This window comes from Ornithorhynchus anatinus, chromosome 12 (assembly GCF_004115215.2).
Source record: "Ornithorhynchus anatinus isolate Pmale09 chromosome 12, mOrnAna1.pri.v4, whole genome shotgun sequence".
Lineage (NCBI taxonomy): Eukaryota > Metazoa > Chordata > Mammalia > Monotremata > Ornithorhynchidae > Ornithorhynchus > Ornithorhynchus anatinus.
In genome coordinates, this window is record NC_041739.1 from 10,157,947 (window position 1) to 10,176,211 (window position 18,265).

The following is an 18,265-nucleotide window of genomic DNA, read 5'->3' on the forward strand; positions in this document are numbered from 1 at the left end:
CACATTTCACATGTTAGAAGTAGTTATTCAGGGTTGCTGACGGGCATTTTGATCATTCACTTTTTTATTTTGTCACAGATATGCCGGAGGTTCTTCTACGTGATACCTGTTGAAGAAGCAGAATCCATTTATTGCCTTGGTGAGTGTTATAATTAATCTTTTTGTGAAGGATTTCAAGTTCTAGCCAACCCACTCTGGCTCATTCCCCTTCTATACCTCTAACCTGCAAAAAAACTCCTGGCCCCTGGCCCACATCCTGCCTCTGGCCTGGAGTGCCCTCCCTCCTCAAGTCCGCCAAACAATCACATTTCCCACCTTCAAGGTCCTCCTGAAGTCTCACCTCCTCCAAGAGGCCTTCCCAGACTAAGCCCCCCTTTCCTCAGCTCCCCCTCCTCATCACCCCGACCCACAGCACTTGATGTCTGTCTCCCCACTTCTAGACCCTTGTGGGCAGAGATCGTCCCTATCGCTGAATTGTACTTTCCAAGCGCTTAGAACAGTGCTGTGCACACAGGAAGCGCTCAATAAATACAAATCCTCAGCAAAACTGAAGGGAATCACCTGGGGTATCTTGCAAAGCTGGGAAACAAAATGCTATGTCACTTTTCATAAGAAAATCAGTTTTTGTATCTGTTGTCTAAAATCTGATCTGTCAAACCCATGTCAGTTTCCTTGATTCTGTTTATTGCCATTGTTCCTGTCTGTCCGTCTCCCCCGATGAGACTGTAAGCCCGTCAGTGGGCAGAGACTGTCTCTATCTGTTACCGATTTGTACATTCCAAGTGCTTAGTACAGTGCTCTGCACATAGTAAGCGCTCAATAAGTACTATTGAATGAATGAATGAAAAAAATTTTGGTTAGGCACTTGAAAAAAATGCCTATATTAAGTGGCGGTAGTAGAGTTCACATTTTGCTCTGCTGCTGCTTATGAGATGAATTAATAAGAACATTTTTGGCAGAAGTCATTTTCTATGGGAAGGTTTTCCCCATCTTGTTGCTTTACTCTTTGTATTTTGCAAGCTCACACCTTCCCTTCCTCTGTCTCATGAGGCCCGGGGGAACTAGACTGAGGACCAGTGGGCTCCTGCAGGAACTGGGAGTCTTGAAGTGTGACAAGCTGCAGTGGGACTTTCTCTTTAAGTCGTGTTCCCCAAAACAACATATGACACCGAGCGGTAGACTTGCATCCCTTCAACCCACAGACTCTAATTTTCCGCAGGAAAGCATCCTAGTTTGGGGGGGTCTCGGTTGTCTGCCTCCGCCCTTCTAGACTGTGAGCCCGTTGTTGGGTAGGGATTGTCTCTTTCTGTTGCCAAATTGTTACTTTCCAAGCGCTTAGTACAGTGCTCTGCATACAGTAAGCGCTCAATAAATGCGATTGAATGAATGAAATAGATGCCCACCAGCCACACTGAAAGCTCCAGCTCTCCAACACATCCCTGCCCAGATAACATGAGCGTACACTGAAAATTCTGAGCCGTGATCACGTTGATTCCATTCAAACATTGGTGTGCTGGCTAGGGGAAAACTACTTGTGAAATATAACAGTGGCCCGAGTGGTGACTTGATGCGCCTTGTTCCTGAATCAAGGTTTCTGAGATGACTTTGACCTACCTTTTTTTTTTTCCCCTCCTGGATCGCTAAACAGTGTAACAGTGAACTTTAATTGAATCTTAATATCTTGGAGAGAAACCATTAGGTGCTGATTCATTCCCCCGAGAGGCATATGCTAATGGATAAGCCTTGAGTTTCTCTTTCTAGAATAACTCATGCTATCTAGCTTAGTGCTGTGTTGCATTGGAATATCTGAGGGTGTTTTAGGTTTCCGGGCGTGCCGGGAGTCCATACCATACAGCGTACTAATGGTGATGATCCCTTTGTCTTTCCAGCACATGTATAAGGATGCCTTAAAAAGGGACCATGGATAAATACATCAAAGTTCAGAAGATTGGCGAAGGATCCTTCGGAAAAGCCATTCTGGTTAAAGCTAAAGAAAATAATAGGCAGTATGTTATCAAGGAGATTAATATCTCACGGGTAAATCGATTTGCAGTCAAGATTGGAAGATTTTTTTTTTTCCTCCTTGACTACTTTTGAGTATTGATTTTATTTATTTATTTTTTTCAGATGTCCAAGAAAGAGAGGGAAGAATCCAGGAGAGAAGTTGCCGTGCTGGCAAACATGAAGCATCCAAATATTGTCCTGTACAGGGAGTCATTTGAAGGTTGTATAAAATTCCCGAAAGCATCCTCCTGCGCTAACCAGTCAGTCGTGGAGTATATTGGGTGTTTACATTGTACAGAGTGCAGTACTAAGTGCTTGGGAGAGCACAGTACAATTGGTGGATCTGGTATCTGCCCTCAAGAAGCTTACAGTGTCATGCAAATGTCACCATGCACTACTGATAATTAGCAACAACCAAGGCATAATTTTCTTCCTCAAGAATAGCTGGTTTCATTTATGTACCTTCATGACACCTCTTTTTGGATGTCTTTGTCACTGCAGCTCCAGCATTACAAAGGGCCTGAGCGTAAGGTCCATTCATTCAAGGCTCAGTGGAAAGAGCCCGGGCTTGGGAGTCCGAGGTCATGGGTTTGAATCCCGGCTCTGCCACTCGTCAGCTGTGTGACTGTGGGCAAGTCACTTCACTTCTCTGGGCCTCAGTTCCCTCATCTGTCAAATGGAGTTTGACTATGAGCCTCACGTGGGACAACCTGATTACCCTGTATCTCCCCCAACGCTTAGAACAGTGCTGTGCACATAGTAAGCACATTACAGATACCAGCATTGTTATTATTATTATTCAATAGTATTTATTGAGCGCTTACTATGTGCAGAGCACTGTCCTAAGCACTTGGAAAGGACAATTTGGCAACAGTTGGAGGCAATCCCTGCCCAATAACAGGTTCACAGTCTAAGCGTGGTGCTGTAACTGCCACCCTTCAACCCCAGGAGACCTGTCACTGGCCATAGGATGAAGGGTGATCCTATTAAGGAAGCCGTTGGGAATGAGACCGAAGTTGGAAAACATCTTCGCTTCCTCCTCCCACAGCAAGCTGTGTCTTCCTCACCTTTCAGAAAACTCAAAAGGCCTCTGGAAAGAGCCTAGTCTTTCCCCTCAGTGTTATGGCCCTCCATGTCCATGATAGTCATGCCCTAACATTTCCTTCCTCAAGGCGGGAAAATAGTTAAAAATACCACTGGACATTTTACTTACGTGATATCTTGTAGATCTTTTAAGAAGATCATTGTTCTTGTGGCGTAGAATGAAAGCCAAGTCAACCTGGAGGGAGGAGAGGCAAACTAACGTGCGAATGTCATGACCCCCTTGAGGAATAGGAAGTCAACAGTGGAAGACATGGAGGAATGTGATAGAAAGAGTTTAAGTGGTTTTGCCAGGGTCACGTTGCAGGCCCCCCGTGAGAGTCTGCAAGAGTCACTTGACTCCCAGCCACTTCTGTTTATGTGAAAGGACTGGGTTCAGTGGAAGGGTTCTCATGCTGAGTTCATTCTTGTCACCAAAATAATGAAATGAAAGCATAATCTGTATGCTTGCTGGACATATTTATTACAACTCTTCTCTCCCAGGATTATGTGTTCCTTCTTTGATTCTCCTCTGTCTTTTGATTACTTAACCCGGATCGCTGGGATTTTCCTTTTAGACTTCTTTTCATTGCCTATTACTAAAGTCTTCAAATTTGAAAATAGATGTTTGTTAATTTTGGTTATCAGTTCAGTAGGTGATGATCCTTGTAAGAATATATATTTCCACAGATAGCAAGCCACCTCCCACTTCGTGTGAATACACTTTTAGAGAAGGAGCACAGGTGTAATGGATTTTAAAGATGATATTGCTTATAGGGCACTCACCCACTTAGGAGATAAATGCAAACTTTACTTGGATAAGCACTTGCCCTCCCCTTTCAGACTAAGTATTTTGTTGGACTTGAATGAGTAGGGTCTATTTCAATTTAGAGTAGATAATGACATCTGTAGTGTGTTAGAATGAAGAACCTTTTTGCTGCATTGGATGTGAAAGAAAATACTTCGAAATGAACATCTTTGTGGGGTTTTTTTAATCTGTTGATCCATTTTTTGGCTCTTGGAACCACATTAAGACACGAATATTTTTTTTTCCTATGGGAAGCTCTATTTAGTGCTCTTCTCTTTAATTTATTTTCATGGAACCAGTTAAAAGTGCTAACCAGGGCTTGGCAGCATATTTTTATTTCTAGAGGTTGATAAGGTGTTACTAGGCAAAAATATTAAAACTGCTCAGTGGTAGAGTCTTGTCTTCCAGCTGATACTTATTAAAGGCCTATGCAACTGGGATCAATGTTAGGTAGCTCTCAGGAGAACATTAAAATTGCATAATGTCCCAAAGCAGCGGGTTCAGCCAACTTATTATACAACCCAGTGGCATCAAAAAACACTTGGAAGAATGGCGTGATGATTGCAGTACTTAACTTCTGTTCTCACAATTAAGGGTACATTGCACCAACATCCCCAACTTTTCACATTAATATATCTGAATTTATTTAAATCTTTTATTACTGTTAATATTTTCCACCCACACAAATTCATTCGCAAATGACGTCAAAGAGCCTAATACCCACTAAGTGAACTAGACTCGTAATCACTCTCTTTGAATTCTTAGGTCAGTTCTTTTGAAGTGTTAGCTCTGGCATTCAGTTTGATTTTCAGCTGGGCTAGTTCTTTGAGTGAGAACAATATGTAACTAAATTTTTGACTTACTAAAGCCTTGTTTTCTCTTTCTTTTAGAAAGTGGCTCTCTCTACATAGTCATGGATTATTGTGAAGGAGGAGATCTGTTTAAGAGAATAAATGCTCAGAAAGGCATCTTATTTCCAGAGGAACAGGTAACCGAAGTGTATATGGGATGCTATAAGTTACTCTGCAGCCATGAGATGGTGATGATAACTATTTTCATTACTCCGGTACTATTACTGTATTTTCACCACATTGTAGTGTGTTGTAATTAGTGCATTAAATGCTTGATGGGTACCAAATACCAATCTAATAAGAGTAATAATAATAATTGTGGTATTTAAGTGCTTACTATGTGTGAAAGCCATACTTAGCACTGGGGTAGATACAGTCTAAGTAGAGGGGACATAGTATCTGTCCCACATGGAGCCTAGAGTCTGAGGGAGGAAGAACAGGTATTACTTCTCCATTTTTACAGATGAGGAAACTGAGGGACAGAGTATATAAGTGAGTTGCCCAAAGGTTACAGCAGGCAAGTGGTGGAGTCAGGATGAGAACCCAGGCCTGTGCTTTTCCCACCAGGACACACTGCTTTTCAGTATCTTATTTCTAAGCAGCATGGCTCAGTGGAAAGAGCCTGGGCTTGGGAGTCAGAGGTCGTGGGTTCTAATCCCGGCTCCACTGCTTACCAGCTGTGTGACTTGGGGCAAATCACTTAACCTCTCTGTGCCTCAATTACCTCATCTGTAAAATGGGGATTCAACCTGTGAGCCCCACGTGGGACAGCGTAATCACCTTGTATCCCCCAGCACTTAGAACAGTGCTTTGCACATAGTAAGCGCTTAACAAATACCACCATTTATTTGTTTTTTTTAATTTTTTTAATCAGTGAACTAAGATACAAGATAGTCAGATAAGCGTTTTTAGCAAAGAAGAAAGTTTTGAATCAACTAAGCTTCAACCTCTATAGTTAGGGGAGTATACTTTTGTACCCCATTGAGGGCTTTGGGTTACTTTGATGGAATGAGGGAAAAGCAGACAAAGGGGGCATAAGGGAAAAAAGTGGGAAGAGGAAGCAAAGGAAGAAAGAGATAGATGGAGGAAGCAAGATAAGAGAACTTGAGAGGGGATACAAAGTGGGATTTAGAGTGGAGGAGCTCAGGAAGAAGTGAGGGTTGTTGGATATTGAGGATTACCGATTAGACTGTAAGCCCTTCAGTGGGTAGGGACTGTCTCTATCTGTTGCTGATTTGTACATTCCAAGCGCTTAGTACAGTGCTCTGCACATAGTAAGTGCTCAATAAATACTGTTGAATGACTGAATTGAATGATTAGTAGATGGGGTCAGTGGGGGTGGTCTGAAAAAGGTGATGAAAGGAATCTGCAGTGTGTGACTCTCTGTCAATGAGGATCTGAGAAACGGAAGTAGCAGATCTTCTGAGGAGTGATAATCCATAAAAGATTGGTAGTCTGGAAGAGAGACTGGTATCAGAGGTGTGGGGCAATCAATCAGTCGGTGGTATCTGTTGAGTGCTTACTGTATGCAGAGCATTGTTTTAGGCGCCTGGGAGAGTTCCATACAACAGAGTTGGTAGACGAGTTTACTGTCTAGAGGGAACAAATCGGTAGTTGGATGAGGGTCATCCAGAAGCTTTAGAATCATAGGCAGGAAGGGGACAGAGGGAGTTGAGCCTTGAGAAGAATTTGATGTCTCACAGATGTGCAAAAAAACCAGAACTCAAATGAATAAATTTAGGGCAGAAAAAAGATATTTAATGCATTTGTGAGGTAGAAGGAAGGTATTAGTTAATTCAGACAAATAACTGAGAATGGTCATCAAGGTAATTAATTTCCACTTTTACAGAAGTTAGAGACAATTTAGTTCCAGGAATTTGAAGAAACATCTTCACCACATCTCCAGAATATGCCATTTCCTCTCTGTTCAAACTGCCATCACACTGGTCCAGACACTTGTCATATCCCATCTCGATTGCTGCATCAGCGCCTTTGCTGAGCTCCCTGTGCCCAACCTCTCCCCTCTCCAATTCATATTTTACTCTTATTGCTCTATTTCTCTCTTTTTTCCATTTTTCCTCAAAATCTTTCAATGATCGCCCATTTATATCTGCATCAAGCAGAAACTCTTGAGTCCAGTGGCTTCAAGGCACTCAGGCACCTCTTCCCCTGCTTACCTTTGTTCCTTCCCCATTACAACCCAGCCCACACAATTTGCGCCTTTAATATCAACCCAATAACTGTGCCTCACTTTCATTTTTCTCACTTTCAATCTTTTCTTCATGGCCGCCCTCCTACCCGTAACTCCCCTCCTTCGCTACTCACAGTCACACCATTTCCAGGAGGCCTTCCCTGGTTCAACTCTCCTCTACCCACCTTATCTCCCCACTCCTGCCACTTCAGCATTTCTGCATCACTTATTCGAGTCCCTCCAGCACCGCCATCCCCAAAGCACTTAAGGATTCATTTTCCTTCCCCCATAATGGCACTTCTGGATGTATCTGTGAACTGGATTGCTTTCTCCTACCTTTAAATTATTATTATTAATAACAATAAAAGTATGGTATTTATAAAGCACTTACTCTATACCAAGCACTGTTCTAAGCACTGGGGTAGATACAAGTTAATCAGGTTGTCCCATGGGGGCTCACGGTCTTAATCCCCATTTTACAGATGAGGTACCTGAGGCATAGAGAAGTGAAGTGGCCTGCCCAATGTCACCCAGCAGACGAGTGGCAGAGCCAGGATTAGAACTCACATCCTCTGACTCCCAAGCCCGTGCTTTCTCCGCTAAGTCATGCTGCTTCTCACACGTTTCTTCATTTTATTTTACTTTATCGTATTTTAGTGTCTTTCTCCCATCGCTAGGTAGTAAGCTACTGCAGGCAAGCTCTTACAGTAAATAGTTTTGATTAATTCATTTAGGGCCATGCAGCTGCAAGTGACAGGCTGGGATATAAAATTCTAAGACTCTGTTTCCAGGTAGCACAGGGGAGAAAGAAGCCTGTGGATTTATCTCAGGATTCCCATAACTCCTTTGTAATCTTTCATGCCTGCAGTCTTCAGCATGAGATTTCATGGTTAAATATTTTAAAGATAAAATAGTTAAAAATTATTTTTCATAAAACTAGAAGCTAAAGACCTTCCATCGATGTAGTTGTGAGTCAGATTAAAAATAAAGTGGATACCCAATAAGCTCTGCACATAGTAAACTCAGTAAATACCACTGATTGATTAGTAAGACTTTAAGCGGTGTTGTATAAGCAATTCTTTCAGCAGCTGATATTAATTTGACCATTGATTGTATTTTCTAGATCATGGACTGGTTTGTACAGATTTGTTTAGCGCTGAAGCATGTACATGACAGAAAAATTCTTCATCGAGATATAAAATCTCAGGTCTGTTGAGATATCCCTCATATGGTTTAAAATATAATTTTCACAATTTAAAATTCTCACTCTTAGTTGTGTGATTGGTTAAGGAAAATAATTTGAGCAGTCATCCTTAAAGATTGTTAAATTTCCTTTGACCGTTTAGGTAAGTTAATGGTTTTTTTTTGTCTCCCCCTCTAGACTGTAAACTCATGGGCAGGGAACATGTCTACCAACTCTGTTGTATTGTAGTCTCCCAAGGGCTTAGTACAGGGCTCTACACACAGTAAGAGCTCAGTAAATACCATTGATTTATTGATTGATTTGTGAAGTTGTGTTCTGACTTCTTTAGAGAAGAGAAAAAGTTCCTTGGTACTAAGATGAGCAGCAGGCCAAACAATCTATTGCCCTGGGCCTATAAGTCCGAACCCTGCCAGGCTTGGGGAAGAGCCCTTCCTTGTGGCTTGTCTCGGTTGTAAACGTCAAGCCTGTCAAAAACTGTGAAGAAAGATGAAATGAAAATACTTAGACGACTGATATTTAGGTGACTTTCAAATACAGAGTATCTTCAGGACATGACATTGATTAATTCTAAGGGTAGACTAACCCTAGCACTTAATATGGCACTGTCATATCTGCTACAGCATGGTAGTCGTCTTCTGGAAAACAGTTACGCTGTTGGAAAATTGAATATATGAACCGTAGTTTCAGTGGCAGATAAGGAGTTAAGGTGAAGATGGTTCAGATAGTTGCAGGACTTCTTCCGTACCCGATTAAATTCAAGAAGGATGTGGAAGATAAAAGCAATAATAGTAATGATGATAATTTTAGTAATAGTTGTTGTAATAGTAGTAAGCTCTTACTGTGTTCAGAACACTGTACTAAGTGCTGGGGAGACTAAACATGGTCTCTGTCTCAGAGGGCTCATAACGTGCTAAGCACTGCACTAAGGGCTAAAATAGATACAAGATAACCAAGCCACACCCTCCCCCTCCCCCTCCCCCCCAAATCCCACATGGAGCTAACAGTTTAACAGGGAGGAGAAACAGATAGTTAATCCCCATTACAGTTAATCCCCATTACATCCCTTTTTACAGTTGAAAAAATTGAGGCATTTATATAGTGCCTGGATTCTAATCCCGACTCTGCTGCTTGTTTGCTCTCTGACGTTGTTGGGCAAGTCACTTAACTTCTCTGTGCTTCAGTTTCCTCAGCTGTAAAATGGGGATTTAATACCTGTTCTCCCTCCTGCTTAGACAATGAGCTCCATGTGGGACAGGCACTCTGTCCGGCCTGATTATCGTGCGTCTACCCCGCCGCTTAGAACAGTGCTGGACACATTGTAAGTGCTTAATAAATACCATTATTATTATTATCATCAGTAGTTCTGTAGCAGCTCATGGGGAGTCAATTTGCAACTGCTTAAAGTCAAATTCCAATAAGCAGTGAATTTTAAGTAGCTGTCATTGGTTACCACTGCAAATCCTACTTTATACCTGATACCCTGTGATCCTGTTATTTTGCACGGAACAATATTTCCAATTCCACTGTAGTAATTTTATTTCCCCCGTCTTCCACTGTGCTCTACCAAAGTTGCATTCTAAAATGTCACATTCTGGCAGGAATACGTAGACCAACTTCAGCATGGAGTGGTAAAGAAGTTCTGTCGAATGACTGAAATGTGTAAATTTCAGGAGACAAAAGTATTCCGTGATTATCTAAACTTAAACTTGGAAAGAATTGGTCGTTATAGCGAATGGGCTTCTTTTAGTAAATGCCTTTCCCAGTTATTATTGAGAATTGAAAGAATTGAAACAGTTTTAAAATGCTTCATTCATTCATCGTGCCCTTTTCTTGTGAGTGGGCAGGGGCTGAAATTCTTGAAATTCCTGTTTGGAAAGCTTTAATAGCAACAGTGTTAGGAACAGCAGCCTGGTCAGTTTGAATACCTGCATATCTTGCAAGTTTTTGCACAGCTCACTTGGAAAGATCTGGTTAGGCAGCAGTATGCTTCAGTTTATTTTATTATGTTGTTTTGTTGGGTGCATTGAACATTTTTAAGAAGGGAGTGCATCGAGTTTAGTACTGTTCAGTTTGATGACTCCTATGCATCATGTTCCTTTGCATATAATGATCTTTTTCGGAGGTTGAAGTTTCCATTGGTTTTTGAACTGAATTGGATTGTACCTCTTTATTTTCTTCCCCAAATTCAGAATATATTTTTAACCAAAGACGGAACAGTACAACTAGGAGATTTTGGGATTGCCAGAGTTCTCAATAGGTAATGGATTTCTTTTGTATTTGTTTTGAAGGAACTGTTTCATCTAAATCTTAGAGAAGATCAACACATTAAATGTTCACTTTTATGCCACACTAATAATCCTGTCTTTTTATTCCAGTACTGTAGAGTTAGCTCGCACCTGCATAGGAACTCCATACTATTTGTCACCAGAAATCTGTGAAAACAAACCATACAATAATAAAAGGTACCTTAAATAGCACAATTGCATGTGTTTGGGGTGTTAGTTTAAAACCTTGCACTTTTAGTTTTAATTAGGCATCAGGAAGCTTATATTCCCCTGTAGTATGTGATATCCAAAGAGAAATCTTAGATTGTTAGAAACTATATATATACACACATACACATATGCATATATATAGTATATACAAATATATATATATATATATATACAGATATACATTATGTGTTGGGGTGAGAACTCAGTAATAATGATGTTATTTGTTAAGCACTTACTATTTACCAATCACTGTTCTAATCGCAGGGGTAGATACAAGGTAATCAGGTTGTCCCACTTGGGGCTCACAGTCTTAATCCACAATTTACAGTTGAGGTAAATGAGGCACAGAGAAGTTAAAGTAGCTTGCCCAAGACCAGACAGCAGACAAGTGGCAGGGGCAGGATTAGAACCCGAGTCCTCTGACTCCCAAGACCGGTCTCTTTCCATTAAGCCACTCTGCTTCTCACCATCGACTGATCGGAAAAAGCTACACACTGCAGAGTTTTGAATATTAGTGCCACTGTCATCAGTTCACTGCGTGAACCTACCCTGGAAAAGCCATCTATATTCAGTTTTAATATTTTTTATAAGGATTGCATTTTTCTAAGTGCATTAATAATATATGCACTGTTTCTAAATTCCTATTCAAAGCTGTCCCATTTTTTCCCAAGCATACCTCTTTTTACTAACAAGATTATTGAGCCCATTTTTCCCAAATTTGAATAAAAATAATTGTGGTGTTTGTTGGTGCTTACGATGTGCCAGGCACTGCACTAAGGACTCGGGTAGATACAAGATAATCAGTTTGGACACAATCGGTGTCCCATACAGGGCTCCCAGTCGCAGTCCGCATTTTGCAGATGAGGAAGCTGAGGCACAGAGAAGCAGCGTGGCTCAGTGGAAAGAGCACGGGCTTTGGAGTCAGAGGTCATGGGTTCAAATCCCGGCTCAGCCACTTGTCAGCGGTGTGACTTTGGGCGAGTCACTTAACTTCTCGGTGCCTCAGTTACCTCATCTGTAAAATGGGATTAAGACTCTGAGCCCCACGTGGGACAACGTGATTCCCCTGTGTCTACCCCAGCACTTAGAACAGTGCTCGGCACATAGTAAGCGCTTAACAAATACCAACATTATTATTATTATTATTATTATTATTATTAAAGTGACTTGCCCGAGGTCACAGAGCAGACAAATGGTGGAGCCGGGAGTAGAACCCAGGGCTTCTGACTCTCTGGCCCATGCTCTATTCCCTAGGCCACCCTGCTTCTCAGAAAGGTATTCTCATTCAGCTCTACCAGATTGTAAAGGTCAAAGATATTACAGGCCGTCTAAATAACCATTGTGTTCTGTCTAGTTTGACACCCTCTCTACATATCATCCGAAGTGACGAATATATGTGATTTTCAAAATGCACGTATTCCCAAATCCATTAATTTACAATTCACTTTTATTGTTTAAACAGGCTAAATAGCATTTATATTAGAATACTAAAATTTTAACTCATTAAATCACTTCCAGTTGTTACATTATTCACCTGTTGTAACAACTGGAGGTGATTTAAAAATTTAATCATTCTAATATAAATTGGCAGCAAAGCCCTTTGCATTTTTTGATGGCAGCGGAGGTTTAAGCAGTTAAGAATGGGTTTTGTTGTGTTCATCAATCCCACCTCTATGAATGTAGTAGCCCTAACCTCCTTTGAATAAGCAGGTAAAAATGTTGATGGCAGATTATTGTGGCAACTAGATTCTCAGGAGAGAAAGAATTGAAAATCTAGTTCCACATCAGTAAATTTTCTGTTGCCAAGCATATTGAAAATCTAAGTAAGATTATTGGCAGTTTTTTCTTCAAAAATTAAAGCTTTATTGAAAGCAATCTAAAAACATCAAGATTCCTCCTTTTATCATTTTGGAACGTATGCTGTTATGTAAGACCCACCTGAAGTAATCATTTTACTACATAGAACTCAAATCTTCCACAGTACACAGAAATGTGTACATATTTTTAAAAGTCACGAACAGTGGTATTTATTGAGCACTTCCTGTGTGCTGCGCTCTGTACTGAGCACTTGGGAGAATACAAAGAGCAGGTAGACACAGTCCATGTTCTCAAAGAGGTTAAAGTCTCTCTGGGGAGACATACTGAAATTGCAGATTGGAGAAGCAACAGAGTGTACGGATATATCCACAGGGGCTATGGGGTTGTGGTGCGGAACCAAATGCTTAAGGGCTTCAAACCCAATAAGGAAGGGACTTTGAATAAGGGGAATGAGAGATTAATCAGGGAAGGCTTCTTGGAAGAGATGTGATTTTAGTAGAGCTCTGAAGATGGGGAGATTGACGGGCTGTCAGATATGGAGGAGGAGGAGTGAGTTGCAGGCCAGAGGGAGGATGTAAGCAAAGTGTCATCAGTGAGACAGACAAGATCGAAATAGGGTATGGTGGGGTCAGACGAGCTTAGTGAGTGGACGGGGTTGTAGTGAGAAATCAAAGCAGCTAAGGAGGAATGGGAGGACTGAGATGACTTTGAATGCTTTTAATCGTGGAAATCTTGTCTCATTTTTCATTCTTAGTGACATATGGGCCCTTGGGTGTGTTCTCTATGAGATGTGCACACTTAAACATGCAGTAAGTAAGAGCTCTCTAAATTATGAAAGTAATTAAAACTCATCTAAATGTGGTTTCAAAACTGTCTTTGAAGTGTATCACATTTGAAGTGGTAGAGGAGTTCTCTTGCTCACTTTAGTATTTTCATTTCTTTGCCTTCAGCCACATAGCTTAGCTTCATGATCCTTTTCTGTTTTGTGTAATTATTCGGTTTAGAGAATGATGCTTATATTTAATTCTTTTCTGTGAATAGTTTTTTTACCTGCAAAAATTAAAATTAATCTTCTTGTACCAGTTCTTTTTTTTCCCATCCCTCATGGTGTAAAATATGCTTTGCCCAACCGAACCATCAGAATTAGCCAGTTTCTTTTTCACATAGGAGGACCCCGTTTAAACTATAATTCTTAAAGTTGGGCATTGGACCTATTTAAAGGATTCTATCAATAATCTGCTTCAGTGTTTTATTGAAATTAAATAACCTATTAAAAATTACAAAGGGAGAAAAGGCTATTTTCTTTTCTGTTGTACTGTCCCAAGCACTTACTACAGTGCTCTGCACACAGTAATACGATTGACTGTCTGACTTTAACTTTTTAGTAAAACCTGCTTGGTGCATCATATTTTTTCAATGCCTCAAAGTCAGTGAGGGACACTTCACAGCACAGGCTTGCTTTTTAGGTGGTCACATTCTAAGATGATATTTTTCTTTCTGCCTTTGTGATTTAACATAAATATATGATGCTGAGGCTTGTAGTGGGGCTTTACTGAACTATTTTTTTCCTGCTCTTCCTAATCAACATAAACTAAACTAATTATCTACATGATCCAAATGGTCTTCCTTAAGAAATGGGAATATATATTATAGTTGGTACAGTCAGAGATATGGTTATTCGTGTTTTTTTAACAAAGAATTAAACTTAGGTCTCCTATATACCAGTTTTGCTTCCTTTTTTTGAGAGAAAGAAGAATTGAGATGTTTTTCTGCAATGTAATAGAGAAACGTACCTCCTCCGTTTTTACCATCTCTGAGAAAAAAATGTTCCATGTCCATTTGGATAAATTTTTCTTTAAAATCTATTTTAACAAAAATTCAAAATACATTTTTCTTTTACAGTGGTTAACTACCCACTCATCTCTAGCACTGTTTAGTGTACTGTTGCTTTAAAGACAATGACCATGCAATGTTGTTGGTTTTTTTTGTTAAGAATACAGAATTATCATACTTGAATAAACCCCACCTTTTAATCCCCCATTTGTATTCAGACATAGGTGAGGAGTTTGCAAAGGATTCTCTCCCTAAAAGATGGTTTGTATCTTTGACTTTTCAGGGATGGATGGTGTAGAAAGTTCCTGATCTCAGTTTTCCAAGCAAGGATATGGGATGAGATTAGTTTGCTTAGGTTTACACCCAAATTCCTTTTACTTTCTTCCTGGAAAGGCGCCGTTACTATTACTTGGAACCGTTCACCATTAACTACGTGATTTGGTAGAGTAGGAAGGCAAGTTGATTAAAAGACCAGGAACAGATAAAAAATTGTTCAGCTATTGGGACAAAATTGGACAAGATCCTATCTGAAATAGACAAGCTCCATTTTGATCAGTTATCAAACCTTTATCTGTTTACTTCCTAATCCACCCCTTATTACATTGCATTTAGCTTCATAAATCCTAAATTTCACATCCTTTCTTCCAGTGTTCAGAGTTATTAGGTGAGGTTTATGCATCACTAGACTCTTTGGTTATACTAGGAATGGCATAACAACTTAAAAGGATCTAGCTTTTAGGGAAGGAGATGATCTTTGTCGGACTCCAAAAATACTTCAAATTTTATGCCTGAGTTAAATTTTACACTCATTTCTGCATAACGCATGTTTTCAAAACACATTTTGATTGTAACATGACTCAGTAATGTTCTCCTGACAATTCAAGCCTGTTTACATTTTGCATTCTGCATTACTGAAGGAATCGCTCAAGCACATCTGGATGTGTGCCTACGTACAGCATCAAAGTAGATGAGTACTACAGCCCAAGTTGTCCTTCACGTAAGATTCTGTAAGGTCGCTCCTGATGTATTATAAAAGTGTATATATAGTCATTTTCCTTAAAATATTGATTTCTTGGAGAACTTTGCGGTAAGGAAAAGTTTAAGATTTTTCTTAAGACTTAAGACTCATGGGTTAAATCTCATCCTCTGCCTATTGGCCCGTGAGTACACACAACCACTTTTTCCTACACCGTGTTGTGTTCTATCTTAATAGACACAAGTGGTCAGAAGAACATAATCCAATTCTCTTATACAGTTTTATCCTGAAATGTGTATTCCAAACATGCGTTGTAGTAGACCTGTCAGTGTTTAGGAATTGGTAATATCTCTGTTTCTCTTCTGCAGTTGGTTTGACCTAGAGAGAGTCTATTTTCCTTTTATTAGTATACCAATTTTTAAAATTCCTACATGTTGATTTGGGTTAATTTAATCTTTTGTAATTATAGTTTGAAGCTGGCAATATGAAAAATCTGGTATTGAAGATCATTTCTGGATCCTTTCCTCCTGTTTCTTTGCATTATTCCTATGATCTCCGTAATCTGCTTTCGCAGTTATTTAAAAGGAATCCTAGGAATAGACCTTCAGTGAACTCCATATTGGAGAAAAGTTTTATAGCCAAACGGATTGAAAAATTTCTCTCACCCGAGGTATGTTTTATTCTGTTATTGATATTATTGTTATTGATTTATACATATATAAATTGTGTATATGTAAAATTGTGTAGTTCTGTCTGGTTTTCAGATGACACAAATCCAGCAATAAACATTAGCAAAGTGATTACTACTCGAAGACTTCCCGTTAATGGAAATACTTTACATTCCACATTTAGGATGTGGTGTGACTACTTCTTATGTGGGAACTAAAAGTTGAGAATCATATTGAAATTATCAAATAGATTCCATAAAGTGTCATCCAAATAAGTAATTTTATATTGATATTGAGCTCTTTGTGGAGGGATTGAAGCATATGATGAAACTTTATTTGGACTAATTGTACTAGAAGCATTTTGTATAACAGTGGCATCTAGAGGGACATGATGGGGAAACTTCTCAGTGTAATTTTCCAAACATACTTTCCCATCTCTTGAATGATTTCTGATCCCTGCTTTGCAAGTGAATGATTTCCCCTACATGAATAGCAAAGCAAGGTAAAATACAACAGAAGCTTATTTGGTTTAAAGTAATTATTCTTGCATAGTTAGTTAAATTGGGGTCCATTACTTTAGGTAGCATGAACTGATTGTATCAGGAGTTTGTGACATTTCCCTCATTCTTTCATAGCCTTCTAATGAGCTAACATGTCTTTTCAACTTTTGTCTTCTTTTTAATGTAAGCTTATAGCAGAAGAATTTTGTCACAAAGTGTTTCACAAGTTTGAAGCTCATCCTGCACCAGGTAAATAAAACATGATTGGGTATTTTTGAGCAGGCTTTGAAGCATTAAAAAATAACAAATATTTGAATACTGATAATGAACAAATAAAAGATGAAGAAAATAATTTAGGCCCCTAATTGCCTAACTGCAAAAACGTTCAGCTTGTGTTTTTAAACATATGAACCTTGGCTAATGTGGATGACTCTATAATAGTTTTCAAATTGACAGAATGTCTCAAAATTCAGATGATATACCTTGCCTTCTTTAAACTAAAAATAAATTAATAGCACTCAGAAAAAGTATTGTCTTGAAGTTTCAAATTGTATGTATCAATTAGTAAATTTTCCTAACAAAACGTTATTGCTTTCAGATAAAAGCGTATATGCCGTTTAAAGGAAATACAGGACATCTATATAAGGATCTTTAGTTTGAAAGTCAGTTGACTAACATTTGTATTTTTATTGTGTATGAATCAGTATGGAATGTATAGTCCCATTTCCCACCTTCAGATGACAGTTCTAAATGCAATTCAAGGTTCCAGGTTTCACATCATGGGGGAATGCTTAATGCTTATCTCACAGTGCTTTATGGAGTGGAACTATTATTTAAAATTATATCAACACATGTTCTTTTATTTTGCATGTTGTAGAATTAGCAAATATCATTTATAAACACATGAATATTCACAAATATTTAAAATACAATAGAAATGTGGAGAACTAATTAATTTTGACACAGAAAGAGGGAAGGCGTTAGAAGGGTTTAATAAGGTACCTTTTGATTTAACCATAGGTCTGGATGTATGTTAACAAAGCATTGTAAAATAATGTCTGAGACACTGTTATCATCATCAGTCATATTTACCGAGCTCTTACCATGTGCAGAGCACTGTTCTAAGTACTTGGAAGAGTGCAACAGAGTTGGTAGACATGTTCCCTGCCCACGGTGAGCTTATAGTCTAGAGGGTCTACAAATCGCTTTTGAGCAGCTAAGTTTATAAAGAGCACTGAGCATTCACCAGACTCTAGAACAACTGTAGATCACCTGTAATGATCTTGTTGAATAATAATAATATTTGTTAAGCCCTTAGTATGTGCCAGGCACTCTACTAAGTGCTGGGGTGGATACAAACAGATTGGGTTGGACACAGTCCCTGTTCCAAGTGGGGCTCATAGTCTCGATCCCCATTTTGCAGATGTGGTAACTGAGGCACAGAGAAGTGAAGTAATTTGCCCAAGGTCACACAGCAGACAAGTGGGAGAGACGAAATTAGAACTCATGACCTTCTGACTCCCAGGCCCATGCTCTATACACTACGCCACGCTACCAATCTTCAGGGATTTGTGGAATGGGTTGATTTAAAAGAAATTTATAACACCTTTGGAGTAATAAATCGCCCTTTCTTTTAAAACTTCCAAATTTTCCATTTAAAAGTATTTGCCCCGTGTTAATTTAAGTATTCTCCTTTTTTTTTTTCAGTTTTGTCATTGTGTTTGCTATGTAATTAATTATCTTTATTTTTGCATATAAATTCTGCTGTTCATTATAAAAAGATTCAGGTAAACTAAGTGTGTGCTATTTTGCTAATAATTGGAAGAAGGGTTAAAAT

General features: G+C 39.3%; 1 protein-coding gene across 8 annotated transcripts in view; it reads left to right on the plus strand.

Moving 5' to 3' along the window:
* NEK1 (NIMA related kinase 1) overlaps nucleotides 1-18,265 on the plus strand; it is a 107,342-nt gene that overhangs the window by 16,480 nt on the left and 72,597 nt on the right. For 6 of the 8 annotated variants that reach the window (XM_029076499.2, XM_039913751.1, XM_029076505.2 and 3 more), the window contains exons 2-11: nucleotides 79-139; nucleotides 1,890-2,037; nucleotides 2,128-2,224; nucleotides 4,783-4,880; nucleotides 8,058-8,141; nucleotides 10,328-10,395; nucleotides 10,514-10,600; nucleotides 13,206-13,260; nucleotides 15,730-15,930; nucleotides 16,617-16,677. In XM_029076499.2, the coding sequence (XP_028932332.1) occupies nucleotides 1,921-2,037; nucleotides 2,128-2,224; nucleotides 4,783-4,880; nucleotides 8,058-8,141; nucleotides 10,328-10,395; nucleotides 10,514-10,600; nucleotides 13,206-13,260; nucleotides 15,730-15,930; nucleotides 16,617-16,677 (868 nt within the window). In that variant the 5' untranslated portion in view covers nucleotides 79-139; nucleotides 1,890-1,920. The remainder of the gene's footprint in view (nucleotides 1-78; nucleotides 140-1,889; nucleotides 2,038-2,127; nucleotides 2,225-4,782; nucleotides 4,881-8,057; nucleotides 8,142-10,327; nucleotides 10,396-10,513; nucleotides 10,601-13,205; nucleotides 13,261-15,729; nucleotides 15,931-16,616; nucleotides 16,678-18,265) is intronic. The other 2 variants (XM_029076503.2, XM_029076502.2) reach the window with 2 other exon arrangements.